This window comes from Taudactylus pleione, unplaced genomic scaffold (genome assembly GCF_031769625.1).
Source record: "Taudactylus pleione unplaced genomic scaffold, aTauple2 ptg000372l, whole genome shotgun sequence".
NCBI lineage: Eukaryota > Metazoa > Chordata > Amphibia > Anura > Myobatrachidae > Taudactylus > Taudactylus pleione.
Window position 1 is genome coordinate 4,104,579 of NW_028284773.1, and position 15,448 is coordinate 4,120,026.

The window sequence follows — 15,448 nt, forward strand, 5'->3', positions numbered from 1 at the left end:
CTATGTAAAAATTTAAAATATTTGTTCGCTGAAGTCCTGGAGAGCGGTACAATAATGAGTGTCTGCAGGCAACAATGAAGCATGTTGGAGGTTCCTTGCAAGTTTGGGGCTGCATTTCAGCAAATGGAGTTGTGGATTTGGTCAGGATTAATGGGGTCATCAATGCTGAGAACTACAGGCAGGTACTTATCCAACAAGAAATATACTAGGCCAGAGGTTCCCAAACGCGGTCCCCAAGGCTCCCTAACAGTTCAGGTCTTAGAGATATCCATGGTTGAACACGGGTAGTTAAATCAAATTGACTGAGATACTAATTAAGTCACCTGTAATCAAGCATGAATATCTCTAAAACCTGAACTGTTGGGGAGTCTTGAGGACCGAGTTTAGGAACCTCTGTACTAGGCCTTTCAATAATAGGTCTGGTATTGTGGGACCTTAAAAAAGTGGGACCTTTAAAGCAGCTCTCCAGAAAAGGGTTGCTAACCCCTAAATGAGAAATAAATGAAAATAGGTAACTGGGAGTGCTAATGTATCCAAAAATAATAATTTAATATCTCAGTGAAGGTGTTGTACGAAGTATGAAACAAATATATGTATGGCACCGTAGGGAACAAACACTATGACATGACAATCTGACATAAAATAATAAAAATATAAACACATGACAAACCGTATAAAAACAGGACTAGCAGTGGACAGTACCCATTAAAAGCAAATGCATAAATATGAAACACCGCAGCAGCAGGTTAATATCAGTATAGTGTTAATCCATATGCACAGTCACTATGCTCATTATAAATTTTAAATCCATATAACCTACAATGAAAGCTTGAAAATGTGATCTGTTAGTAAGCAGCTGCAATAGGTTAGTGTAAATATAGCAATTTGTAATCACAGTCAATTGAAAAAATACAATGTTGCTATAATCCGAAAAAATCAAAGCCGTTGAACCAGTAACAGAAACCGGGTGTAATGAAATGCAGTGGAAAAAATGTAAAAAATAATAAGTAAGGATAGTAGCGCAGCTAAAATCTCACATGTGTGCGCATGTACGCTGCGGTGTACCTGTACTCCTAGTGGAGACTGCTAGATGAAACTGTGATGGCAGTTTCACAGCAGGTCGGTAATCACAGTCCGTGTCTGGTGGAGCGCCACTGTGAATGGAGAGGCCTCTCCTATGATTTGGATGGAGCAGCCTGTTGCTGCTGACGTGTGCTCCCGATGTGCTGTGCGCACTGAGATGCTATTCTGCTGGTGGGAAAAGTGACCATGTGTTCAGGCCCACAGTCACGTCTTAATGTTCTTGTTATGAAGCAATTGCTGCGCCTGTAACACATATATTCTGTACATAGATCTGCCTCTTACTTTACCCGTACTTATCCATCATGCATTACCCACACGTTGGTGTCTAATTGGCTCCAAATTTATTCTGTAGCAGGACCACTACCCCAAACATACAGCCAATGTCATTAAGAACTATCTTCAAGAGAAGAAGAATATTGTGTTCTGGAAGTGATGATATGGCCCCCACAGATCCCTGATCTTAACATCGAGTCTGTCTGAGATTACATGAAGAGACAGAAAGATTTGAGCAAGCCTACAACCACCGATCATCTGTGGTTAGTTCTCCCAAGATGTTTGGAACAATCTCCCTGCCGAGTTCCTTCAAAAACTGTGTGCAAGTGTACCTAGAAGAATTGATGCTGTTTTGAAAGCAAAGGCTGCCTTCAAAACAGCAGCCTTGGGTGTCTTTATTTGATGTACTCTAAAGATGTGTCCTGCAACATCTTTGCCTATAGCATAGCATTCTGGCTTCCCTTTCATGGCATATCAATACACCTTATGGCGTACTGTATGCCGTGAAAGACTACACACCATGCAGTACACAGTTTAACCGCTTGGTGGCGCATATGAAATCTACAGTACTGAATACCATACTGTAGCAGTGGACGGTGATCCGTGAGAGGTTGGCCAATCATGTTTAGGCATTGTAAACAGTCACTCCTCAAGGTGCTTGAAATGATCACTTAATATCAAGACTAAACCGCTATAGACATAACTGTATATTGTACTCATTATTGGCCATCCGTACTGTATAATGTTCCTACATGGTGTAAAGCTGCCTAGCCTAAAGACACACTGGCAGTTTTTCATAAAGAGAGATAATTTCAGGTTCATTACTTGTAAAGTACTCTGCTCAACGCATGCGTTGCTCCACACTTTCCTCATCCCTTCATCTCCATATTTTGACAGCTTCAATAGACTTTAAACCGCTATTGACATTGTATTGTATACGTTGGTGTAAAAATGCACTGTAAACCGGACATACACAATAGGTGTAACAGCTGCTATGGCTTGCTTGGGCGAGTGGGCAAGGTGAGCGCATTCTCAAAGCTTGTGCTTCGGATTCGAGGCCCGGAAAGGGACAATTTAATTTTGTAAATCATATATATATGTGTGTGTGTGTTTGTATATATATATATGTGTGTGTGTGTGTGTGTGTGTGTGTGTGTGTGTGTGTGTGTGTGTGTACATATATATATATATATATATATATATATATATATATAATATTTATTTATTTTATTTTTTTCCCTTCTACTATACAGGTTTAATTAAAGGATTAAATAATTTTGGTGTGTGTTTTACAAGAGTACATATCTGCGTTGTTGTGGAGACGCATCATTTCTTAAAGACAAAACAATCTTTCTTTTCTATGTAATGCCACCTAGCTGCATTTTACTGTAAACTGCTATAGACATTGTATTGTACTCATTACGGGGCATCCGTACTGTATACTGTCACTACATGGTGTAAAGATGCCTGGCCGGGCATTGTATTGTACACGTTGGTGTAAAGACGCACACTAGACATGACCTACACAATAGGTGTAACAGCTGCTATGGCTGGCTTGCTTGGGCTAGTGGGTAAGTTGAGCGCTTTCCAAAACTTGTGCTTTGGGTTCAAGGCCCAGAAAGGGACAATTTAGTTTTGTAAATCAGTCGTTTCTATACATCTGTTTTTTTTGTTTTTTTTAACAGCCATATTGTCAGGAATGAGTAAGCACAGTGGGACTCAGGACGTCCTGTAATGTCTACAATACAATGCCTTTAGTGGTTTAGCGTAAAATGCAGCTCGGGGCATACAGTAGCATAGAAATGACATGTGGTGGGAAGTTGGGAGCAATGTATTGAGTTTGGCAGAGTTCCTTAAGAATATTGAACTTGAATTGCTCTGTCTTTATTTAATACTGGGCATGCGTCTTCTGGCCAATGCTGATAACTTTATTTAATCCTACATTCATGACAAAACACAGTTCAGTACTACTGTATAGTGTAATTAATAACAGGTTCCGTCAGCAGACAGTGCTACAAAAGCTATTTGACGCATGCGCTGTGCAGTTTAGGAAAAGCGTCATCAGAAAGACAGAAAGCTGTATCACAAGCTCCGCATTTTCCAGCGCTTCAGTACGTTACGTTGCGCCTTACTGCAGCATAATGCGTCTTAGAACGCCAAGCAGCGGCATGGCAGGGCACGGCTAGCATGGCATATGGAGCAAAGATGTAGCAGGACACATCTGTTTCTATATATTAATATAATGTCTGTCTGTTCCAAGTTGGCGCAAAAATGACTAAACCGATTTTCATGAAAACTGCATAATTTTTTATTGGAAGCCTGCAAATTGTTTGATCTCAGTCTGCCAAGTTAAAGCTTATCAATAGTAAAAACAAAATTTATTGACATCAATGCAAGAGATAGGTGTGGCACCATGCGCATGGCCAATAAGGGATAGGGGTGAGGTGCTTTGGGCCCACGTTCTTTTGAATAGCAGTCTGTGCACAGGGCACACTGTGACATTGGTGGGTGAATGTGCTGCTGCCAGCAGTCTGTATAGCGCTGATGGTCATGTGGGCCACTCCCGCAACAGGGTCCCTATGCAAAGCAATACAACTGTAACACCTCAAATAAAAATGTTGGCATAAGCGATTTCATTGTAGGTGAAGCCATGGTCAACAGCTAGTATAATATAAGTATGATTTTACGATGTTGTTCACTTCAACCCAAGTCATTTACCGAACTCCACCTGCTCTCTTGGCTTCAGGCCGCTGTTCTCGCTGTGGAGAAAATGTCGTAGGGGAGGGTACTGGATGCACAGCCATGGACCAAGTGTTTCACGTGGAGTGTTTCACCTGTATGACCTGCAACAGCAAACTGCGTGGGCAGCCTTTCTATGCTGTAGAGAAGAAGGCTTTCTGTGAGCCCTGCTACATAGTAAGTATTTATTTTTTTCTGCTTAATTTAGTGACTGTCAATCAATCACTGTGCATATTTCTAACCAGAAAATGCACAAATTTACATGTAATAAAGACTAAAGGGTAAATTTACTAAGAATCGTGTTTGGTCGAAATTGCAATCTTAAGTGAGTTTTACCATATTTTTGCAACTCGCAAATTTACTAAAGACAAACTCGGGAGAGATTTCCATATTTACACTGAAAAACTCTGGTGAGAATGCAAACTCTATTGAATGTACCATCGACCAAACTCGAAAGTACTTTCAATGAATAAGATACAAATGGGGAATTTACCAAGAATCGTGATTACATTCACGTGTGTAATTGTAGCAAACTCAGACCAAAACAGAAGTTTCAAATAGACCACCGCGTGAGCTGCGAACTTGGCAGAAACATACACAGATCAGTGTGATTTGTGTATGTTCTGCCTCTAAACACTGCCTAAAGGGTTAATATTAAAAAAAAAAAAAGATGTAGGGTCCCCCACCCCCCCAAAACGGAACCTGTCATTTGGAATGATGGAACCTTTCATTCATTACACTATACAGTAGTACTGAAATGCATTTTGACGTAAGCACCCCGTCCTGGCTAAGGCTGACTGGCTTGTGGTGATAATGCTTTGGCCGGGGAGACCCGGTGAAAGGGTCCCGTGGCTGTGACATTACATCCCGGACGGATTTCAGCTGGGTTTTAAAAATAAGGGGATCCCTACCCATTTTTTTTTCCCCCTATTTTTAAAACTAGGACAGGCTCAGCAGCCCAATGCTGGTTCCTAAAATACGGGGGAACCCTACACATTTTTTCCCCATATTTTAAGGTACCATGACTGGCTGACGCACCCTGGGCTGGTTAAGCTTTTTTGTGGCGGGGGGGAGGACCCGGGGGGGATGGGAGGAATGGACCCAACGTCGTCTTTTTTTTTTTTTTTTTACTTAACCCTTTATTCACAGGTATAACACACAAGCAGCCCTCATATATATCGCTGAAATGTGCAGGCTGCTTGTTCGGGAGTGTTTGGCTGCGGTCAGAGACTGCAAACTTGGGTGAGTAATTTCGATTTGATACACCATCGGAAAACACGATCTCAGCTAAACACGCTTCTTAGTAATTTTGAGTGTTTCAGAAGCCTAAAATCACCTGAGTTTCAGCGATGCAAATCGAGTTTCTAATTTGCAAATCTCGATCGGACATGATTCTTAGTAAAGTATGGTTTTTTTTCCCGAGTAATGTTAAATTTGCAGCTGCGGGTTACATTGGCTTCTAAGGGACACATAGAAATATCCTGCTTTCCTATATTGTCAGAGGTGAGGTTATTGGAGAGCCGCATTGCTCCTGATGTTATCATCCACATTCTGCTTGCATTGGATAACCTTCAGAGCTCCTCCGCTGTGACAGCACAGCATTATTTTAGGGTTCTTATTTTTCATTTCATTAGTCCAAGTAAATTCCTGGCATCTTCACACAATAGGCCTGTGCTGTGAGAACACAAAAGATTACGGGGCCCATTTATCAACTAGTTTTATCATACGCAACAAATTTTAAAACTCATTGCATATTATATTGGTGCTCCAGCCAATCAGCTACTGTCGTCTGTTTAAAAAATTACAGTTGGGAGTTGATTGAGTTGAGCACCATATATCATACGCAACAAGTTTTAAAACTAGTTGCATATGATAAAACTCATTGATAAATGGGCCTCCAAATTATGTAGTATTCATTCTGTGTAAGAACCAACGTCTAGATCATATCAGTGTTTCATACAAAGAAATATCCATATGTAGGCTGTTTTTGAGGCGATTTGGAATGTACACAACCATAAAACTACAAAAATCTGCATTACCAAGCAACATTAAGCAGAACATCACCCAAAAGATTTTATTTATTTTTTATTTGGGTTGATGAGAAATGTTTAATATAAAAACACAGGCTGCACCTGTTCTGTTGCATGCACTTCATCTGGCTGGGCTCACAATGGTCTAAAGTTCCCACACTACATGTCACTCCTCTCCCGGCTTGGCCTATTTGAAACAAGAAAAGTACTTTGAATTCTATTCTGATAAACTTCCCATCCAAATAATTGGGAAGCTCATGAAGATGGGGCATTAACAGCCACTCCTGAAGTGCTGGCCAGTACTATCCTACTTTCTTAAAGAAGCAATAAAGAGCAAACATTTAAAGTAAATTCTTAACAAATAGTTTGAAGCTCATCACAATATATCTGTCTCTTCTATCCCATTGTGTAGTACTTAACTGAAGGCCAGCTAGGGTAACACTGACACAAAATAGTAGCTGGCTAAGTTACAGTCCCCTTTTCTGGGTTTTCTTTGTAGTCTGTTTTATATTTCACCTTTTTTGGGGGTGGGGTTAAAAGGAGGTAACAGTGTTACACCAGTAGGGTTTTTTACTGAAGTCCTACTCCAGGACAATGCGCAGGTATATTTGTGGTAGGAGGAGGGTTAAGTATTCCTTTAACTCTTTTGAGATGGGCAGCATTGCTATCACTTTACACACAAAGGGCTAACAACATTTTAGTTACTCAGGAAATGCATAAAAAAACCTTGATATTTTGCCTAATATTTTATATTGTTAAAAAAAAAATGTCCACTTCTTAGAGCACATTTTGTACATTGTGGGAGTGAATTCCACCACCTGATTTTAGGGGCTCCTATGTGTTTCGGCAACATAAGTCTCATGAGCCTAGAGGCACCAAATTTCAGTGACTGTAACGTGCCCTTTGTTTCACTGTTTTATTGCATTATTTTCGGATATACTTTACCATATACTATATTGCCTGCCATATAAAAAAATATCCATGAGCATTTTAGTATATGGTATGCAATATTATATAATTTATTAGTAGAATATTTTTAGTATTATGCAGTACATGAAGCCTAGATGCATTAATACATACCAGTGGCCTAGACGAGCAATGAATCTGGACCTGATCAACCTATGTACTATATGTGACAGGAATACAGTTTTTCTTATTGAATATTACAAAACAGAGATCTTTATACTTTTATCTTTATAAACATCTTTGTTAATGGGATGACGAATCAGCTGTGCATTGTCTGCCGCCAAGCTGTTAGGCAACTAGTCTCTACTCAGCAGTTTATTGTGCACTATGAGTCTTAGAGAAGCTTGAACTGTCTTCATTTTGAATTTTATGCTCATGATCACTGTATCAGTGCTCTCAACAGCAAATGAATAGAAACTTCCTCTAAATGACTTTCATTTTGACTTTTTATTAGCTTTTTGGTTTTCAAGTACTGTACCTGGCACATAAAAATGATAATGATACAAGTTCAGACTCCTAAAAGATTAAAAGTGCAGACTCCAGCCAGTTGTCTTGTTTCCAAAGACAGCATTATAAGAAGATGAGTACAAGGTTAAAGTGATGCCCTGTTTGGCTGAAAAGTACCAGGCTTTTTATTTTTTTGCAATGCAGTGTTGTCTTGTGATAGTTCTTCTATCTCGGTTAAATAGCCGGTGCCATTACAGATAGACTGTATAATTTAACTTACCTTCAACTGTTTTTAGGAACATTTAATTAGTATATTTATGCGCTCTTTGTTCTTCAGATTAAGCAAATTTATTGCAGTTATTCAGAATCAATTGGATTTTCACAGTGCATTGCCTTTTCCAGATATGAAAGTGACTTATGACAATCCACTGGTATTCTATGAAATGCTAATAAAAGGGAGGTGCTTTACAGCGCAAACTCAGCGTTCTAATTATAGAAGTAAATTCAGAACAGCAGGATGGATTAGAAAAAAATCGGATCTGAAATCGAGGCAAAACGTCATCATCCCGCTGTCGGATTCTCGCGGTTTTGGATTCTATAAAAGGTCCCCGCATCGGCACCATTTTTCACTCCAGCTGTGGACAGTGAAGAGGGAGGGTGAGAATTTGCTGTGCTGGTGTTGTCCATAGGGGCTGTGTCCACTCCAAAGTCCATAGGGGCTGGCTGGGCTGTGTTGTGCAGTGTCCCATAAAGGCTGTAGTCCTAAAGGGTTGCTGTAGTGTTGTACAATGGGTGCTCTGTCCAGGATGATGATATTGGTGTAACTGGCGCTGAGGAGGAAGTTGACAAGGAGGATTCTGATGGTGAGGGTGCTCGTTTAAATCAGGCACCGGGGGAGACAGTTGTTGTCCGTGGGATGAAAAATCCCATCACGGTCATGCCTGGGCAGAAGACCAAACATTCCACCTCTTTGGTCTATTTCTATCCAAATCCGGACAACAACTGTCTTGCCATATGTAAAGGTTGAATAAGTAGGAGAAGGGACGTTAACCACCTAGGAACATCCTCCCTTATACGTCATCTGCAGCGCGTTCATAAAAAGTTACTGTCAAGTTCAGAAACTGTGGCTAAGACCGTAAGCAGTCCAGGGACACCTAAATCCCTTTGTTGTATCCAAGTGCCTGCAAACCACACCATAAAACTCCATCCTCGTCAATTTCATCCTTCGTCAGGATTGGAAGTAGTCCTGCAGGCCATGTCACTGGCATGACTGACTCTCCTATCCGGGATTCCTCGGGAGGATCCTGCATTGCTACGCCTACTACTGCTACTGCTGGGAGTAGTTCATCATCCCAGAGAGGAAGTAGGAACACCACTACTTTGACTAAACAATTGACCCTTCAACAGTCCTTAGCGAGGAGGATGAAGTACGACAGCAGTAATCCTGAAGCAAAGTGGATAACCGAGGCCTTGACAGCTATGTTGGTGTTAGACGTGCATCCGATATCCGCCATTAGTGTAGTGGGATTTAGACAATTGATGGAGGTAGTGTGTCCACGGTACCAAATCCCATCTAGATTCCACTTCACTAGGCAGGCAATACCGAGAATGTACAGAGACGTCAGAAAAAGTGTCCTCCGTATCCTAAAAATGCAGTTGTTCCCAATGTTCACTTAACCACAGACATGTGGACAAGTGGAACAGGGCAGACTAGCGACTATATGACTGTGACAGCCTAGATGTATCGCCTTATGCAGCAACAACAGCAGCGTCACCAGTAGCAGCATCTCAGAAATGCCAGCTCGTTCCAAGGCAGGCTACGCTGTGTATCACCGGTTTCAGTAAGAGGCACACCGCCGAAAACCTCTTAGAGAAACTGAGAGAAATCATCGCCCAATGGCTTACCCCACTTAAACTCTCCTGGGGATTTGTGCTATCTGACAACGCCACCAATATTGTGCGGGCATTACATCTGGGCAAATTCCGGCACGTCCCATGTTTTGCTCACACAATAAATTTGGTGGTGCAGAATTTTCTGAAAAAGGACAAGGGCGTGCAGGAGACGCTTTCGGGCCATTTTGCCATTCAGCGACTGCGTGCCGAAGACTGGAGCGCCAGCAAACACTCTTGAATCTGCCCCGCGATCACCTGAAGCTAGAGGTTGTGACGTGGTGGAACTCAACCCTCTATATGCTTCTGAGGTTGGAGGAGCAGCAAAAGGCCATTCAAGCTATACATCCACCTATGACATAGGCAAAGGAGGGGGTATGCACCTGACTCAAGTTTGCTGTAGAATGATTTCCGTGTTGTGCAAGGTTCTCCAGCCCCTCGAACTTGCCACACGTGAAGTCAGTTCAGACACTGCCAGCTTGAGTCAGGTCATTCCCCTCATCAGGCTTTTGCAGAAGCAGCTGGAGAAAGTGAAGGAGGAGCTAAGATGGAGCGATTCTGCTCGGTATGTGGGACTTGTGGATGAAGTCCTTCATTCGCTTTGCCAGGATTCGAGGGTGGTTAATCTGTTAAAATCAGACCACTACATTTTGGCCACCGTGCTCGATCCTAGGTTTAAAGCCTACGTGGTGTCTCTCTTTCCGGCCGACACAAGCCTGCAGAGGTGCAAAGACCTGCTGGTGAAACACTGTCAGCTGAAGCGGAGCGTGACATGTCAACAGCTCCTTCTTAATTTTCTCCCGCAACTGGGGCTGCCAGGAAACAACTTAGGTATCCTAAGCAGCCCGCTGGCAGTGATGCAGGGCAGATAGCACCAAGTTTGGACATCAGGTCCAGACAAAAGGACTTGGCAACAATTTCTGACATGTCTACTGTCACTGCATATGATACTGTCACCATTGACAGAATGGTGGAGGATTACATCGGTGACAGCATCCAAGTAGGTATGTCAGACAGTCCGTACCTGTACTGGCAGGAAAAAAAGGAAATTTGGTGGCCCCTGTACAAACTGGCTCTATTTTACCTAAGTTGCCCCCCCCTCCAGTGTGTAAGCCAAAAGAGTTTTTAGTGCAGCTGGGAACCTTGTCAGCGAAAGGTGTAGGAGGTTGCACAATGTGGAGAAGATGATGTTCATCAAAATGAATTATCAATTCTTCCAGGGAGACTAGCCTCCAGAAAGTACAGAGGGACCTGTGGTGGTGGATTCCAGCGGGGACGAATTAATACTCTGTGAGGATGAGGATGCACATAACACTGAAGAGGGTGAGGAATCGGTGGATGAGGACGACATCTTGCCTCCGTAGAGCCAGTTTGTGCAGGGACAGATTAATTGCCAGCTTGTTTTGTGGGGGCCCAAACGAACCAATAATTTCAGCCACAGTTGTGTGGCAGACCCTGGCGCTGAAATTATTGGTTTGTTAAAGTGTGCATGTCTTGTTTATACAACATAAGGGTGGGTGGGAGGGCCCAAGGACAATTCCATCTTGCACCTCTTTTTTTTCTTTGCATTATGTACTGTTTGGGGCCTAGTTTTTCAAACTGGCATCTGGTCTGCCACTGCAGTGTCACTCCTAGATGGGCCACGTGTTTGTGCTGCCCACTTGTGTCGCTTAACATAGTCATCCAGCTACCTCGGTGCAACCTTTTGGCCTAAAAACAATATTGTGAGGGGTTCAGAATAGACTGAAAATGAGTGGAAATTAATGTTATTGAGGCTAATAATAGCATAGGAACAAAAAAAATCACATTCTGTGATTTTAGCTGTTTTTATACTTTTTTCAAAAAAAAAATACTGACACTAAACACAGAAGGTTGGTTTTGGCAAAACCAATCCAGATCCAAAACACGAAGAAAGATCTAGATCCAAAACCAAACAAAAGTGGCCGGTGCACACCCCTAATTTAAAGTTAAAACGTTGCACGAAAAAACACTCTGTGCTACCAAGCCACACCACGGCATGGCGCGACTAGAAGGGCTGTTTAGCGCGTAAGGAGGCTAGATGTATGAGGACACATCTGTACAAATGTCGTAACCTACACTACAGTGACCTCAATATGACATGACACTCAAATTCGATAAAGCAACACTATAAGAGCTAGTGAGATCTGAAAATAAGCCATGGATGTGCGCTAAATTAACATTCAAAGCCACGCTTCACTGTCCTTCCATGGAATAGCGGAGCCAGCTAACTGGAAAATTTGCAATACAAATTGAGAAAGAACGATAACTCTAAAACGTGAGTTTCAAGCAGAGCATGGACTTTTTATTGTATTAACCACTTGCCTGGCACAGTCGTATCAGATACGACCATGCCAGACTGGGCTTCCCTGACATGGTCGTATCTGATACGACCAGTCAGAGAAACACAGTGGGCGACTTGCTGGAAGTTAACTTCCAGCAGCCGCCCATCTCAGAGGGACCTGCCGGTCCCTCTACACCTGCGCCGCCTCCTCCTTTGTGTCCCGATCACTGCTGGCCACAGTGATCAGGCCCCGGCGGCACCCCCCTAGAAGCAGCAGCCACGGCTCATGTAGCCGCTGCTGCTGCTGCTGTGACCCGATCACTGTGGCCAGCAGTGATCGGGCAGCCATTTCAATAATAGGCAGTGGCGGCGACTCTGGTAGCTGCTATGTAGCGGAGCCGCTAGCGGGACACCCTCCCACTGCGGCTCCGGATCACAGTGATCAGTGAGATCACTGTGTGAGAGAAGCAGCGGCGGCTCTGGTAGCCGCCGCCACTGCTATGTAGCCGGGCCGCTAGCGGGACACCCTCCCGCTGCGGCTCCGGATCACAGTGATCAGCAAGATCACTGTGTAGTCAACAGCAGCGGCGGCTCTGGTAGCCGCCGCTGCTGCTATGTACCCCGGCAGCCCCTCCCACTACTTTCCGGCCTCAGCTCCACCTCCCCAAGTCCCCATGTGTCCCGATCACTGCTGGCCACAGTGATCGGGCAAAATACAAAAACAGTTATAAAACGTGTATACATATATATGTACATATGTATATATGTGTGTGTATGTATATATATATATATATATATATATATATATATATATATCGAATATATAGATATATCTATATCGAACATATATATATATATAGATCTGTATCGAACATATATATATCTATATCGAACATACATATATATATATATATATATATATATATATAATCGATAGATATCGCAGAGCCTCTGATTAGGGATGGCAACCGGCCATCGATGGGTTGCAAACATCGATGGCCTGACTGAAAACAAGTGGTTTGCCATTGCTGGTGGCCATCAATGTTGCACCATCGATGGTAGCCTCTCAATTGATGTTTAGGAAACATCGACAGTTGTGGTCTACTCAGATCTTGCCCAATCGCTAAACAATTGATGGCTTCTAACGATGGTTGAACCATCGATGGTACAGCTGTCAATGGCCATCACTACAGTATAACATAAAAATTGCTATTTTTATGGTATACTGGGTTTTAAAAAAAATATTTTTTTCAAATAAAATAGTGATGGATAAGTTTAAAATTGTGTTCTTGACCTAATTCAATCATAAAAGAAACCGACAATTTTGGGGCGGTTTTTGGAAAAAGAATTTGTCAGTTAAGTGGTTAAACTGACCTCCCTAAGTACAATCATTACCAGATCCATCCAGGAGATAAACCATCTCTACTGCAGCACCTTCCTAATTGCTTGTTCTCTCGCTGTAGAGCTATGACAGTTAAACATAGATGATGATACGATATCTATTTCATTAACTTCTCCAGGTGTACATGTTTGTGCATCTCAGATTCCATTACTATTCCAACAATTAGCATTAGAAACACCAGGGCCATAGCTAGGGTAGTGCGGCCGGTGCCATTGCACAGGGCACCATAGATCAGGGGGCGCTGTTTGGGCCTTTCAATTTTCTGTTTATTATCATTCTCACTTGTAGCTTCCTCTTATTTCATCCCCAGCATCTCCTGGCCGTTCCCCATGAGGCCATTCCCCTTTTTTGGGTGCATTATGTGCCTTTGAAAAATGAGGGGGGGCGCCAATGCTATTTCTGGCACCAAAAAAGTCTAGTTACAGCTGTGAGAAACACCACTATTCATTTGTGTATACATACATACATACTGATGTGTCCTCATACATCATCTCAATATGCCACACAGTGCGATTTGCCTAATGGGAGTGAGCTGCCAGGTCCTGTGCAACTTTGCTAGTGTCAGACGTCTTTTTTTTGCCAAAATGCGTCTAAAGTTGCAATGAGATGTGACTAGGACATATGGGGCAGACTGTGCTGATTAATTTGATATGCAACAGATTTTGGTTGCAGCATACCAAAAACATGTTGCCGTTATGTGCAATGTTTACAGCGTAATTTGCTGCGAAGTGTGTTAGTTCAAGCACTCTGTAATTTCTGTGTACAGTATACTGCTCAATGGCATCATTAAGACCTTTATGCCGGGTTTCTGAGCACTTTTCGTTTAAATTGAAGCTAAAAAAATCTTTGAACACATTTTTTCCTGTTATTCACTATCTATGGTGTGAAGCACACATTATTTAATCTGCAGAGTACTTGCCTTAAAATGTACAAACTTATAAATATTGCTGAATAAAATAACACTTTATTTCTTTTTCAGTTAGCAATAGAAATATGCTGTGTTTCTGTTGGGGTTACCACCTGCCTTAGTAGCAAACCATTGTCAAAATGACTATCCTGTAGTCCGCTGGCAGGGGCGTAATGATGTATTTGAAGGTCCCATAGCAAATATTGGTAAGAGCCCCTATATGGTGAAAAATGTATATAACACATGTAACTTTGACAAGGAAGATGGGTCCCCCTCAGCTCTGGGCCCCTTAGCAGCTGTACCCCTTGCACCTATGGTAGTTACACCCATATCTGCTGGTACTATTGTCTCAGATAGTAGGTATTGCATTCTTCACATGGGACTCTTACATGGTGTAATGTGACCAAGTGCAGTATAGATGATCATATGGGAAATAGTGTGTGCAGTAGTACCACGATATTGATTATGAACAATAAACTTGTGTAATGTGTATATATGATTTTTTTTTTAACCAGTCCCATCTTAAACTGCTATACATAGTCATTTTGTGCTAAACTTGATAAGGACTTGTCAAAATCAAAGCTGACGTGTATAATCCGTGCATGTTCGATTATTGGACAGCTTTTGTGTCCCATGTGTCTATCCTGTATGGTCACTCTCTGTATTGGGCAGTTTTCTGCCATTCACATGGCAAAACTACTGAACTGTCTTTCACACATCATATCACGTGTACTGACTACCCTTCTTTTTGACTCACCTCCATTTGCCTGTCAAGATACAACCCCCGCCTATAGTCTACATCCTATTTAGTTTGTTGATTTATTGTTTCTTGTTACATAGGTTCCTTAAAAATAAAGGATAACAATGTTCTACACCAGGGGTCATGGAACTTTTTTCATTTTACCCCAAAATATATTTAGATACGCTGACATTACCCCCTTGATTTGAATGGAAGGAAATCATATGGTAGTGCCCCCATATAATGCCCCTGTAGTGCCCCCATAGTTATGCCCCTGTAGTAGTGCCCCCATATAATGCCCCTGTAGTACCGCTCGTACAAAAAAAAACTCTTGCCTTAATTCCCGGTCCTGCATCCGCCGCCGTCCTGTCTGCCCGGTTGCTCCTCGGAGCTATGAGAGAGACTTCTTGACGTCTCTCCAATAGTGCGCATGGAGAGAGACTGAAGCTAGAGTTCAGATGAAAAACTCCAGCTTCCGCTAACGCGGCACTGCAGGGAAGGAGCCGGGTGCCCACTGCTAATAACATCTCAGCGGGCGTCCGGCTTAGAGCCTCCCTGCGGCACAGCCGGGCATGCATATGAATCATTCTATATTCTATCATCCCAGGAATTCCATTTTTACCCCATGTGGGGTAAATTACCCCTGTTCCCTGACCACTGTTCTACACCA

General features: G+C 42.5%; 1 protein-coding gene across 4 annotated transcripts in view; it reads left to right on the forward strand.

The window, feature by feature from the left end:
• The window catches only part of LPP (LIM domain containing preferred translocation partner in lipoma), a 429,876-nt gene that overhangs the window by 362,627 nt on the left and 51,801 nt on the right, over nucleotides 1-15,448 (forward strand). For all 4 annotated transcript variants that reach the window (XM_088444790.1, XM_088444791.1, XM_088444788.1 and 1 more), the window contains one exon: nucleotides 4,103-4,272. In XM_088444790.1, the coding sequence (XP_088300916.1) occupies nucleotides 4,103-4,272 (170 nt within the window). The remainder of the gene's footprint in view (nucleotides 1-4,102; nucleotides 4,273-15,448) is intronic.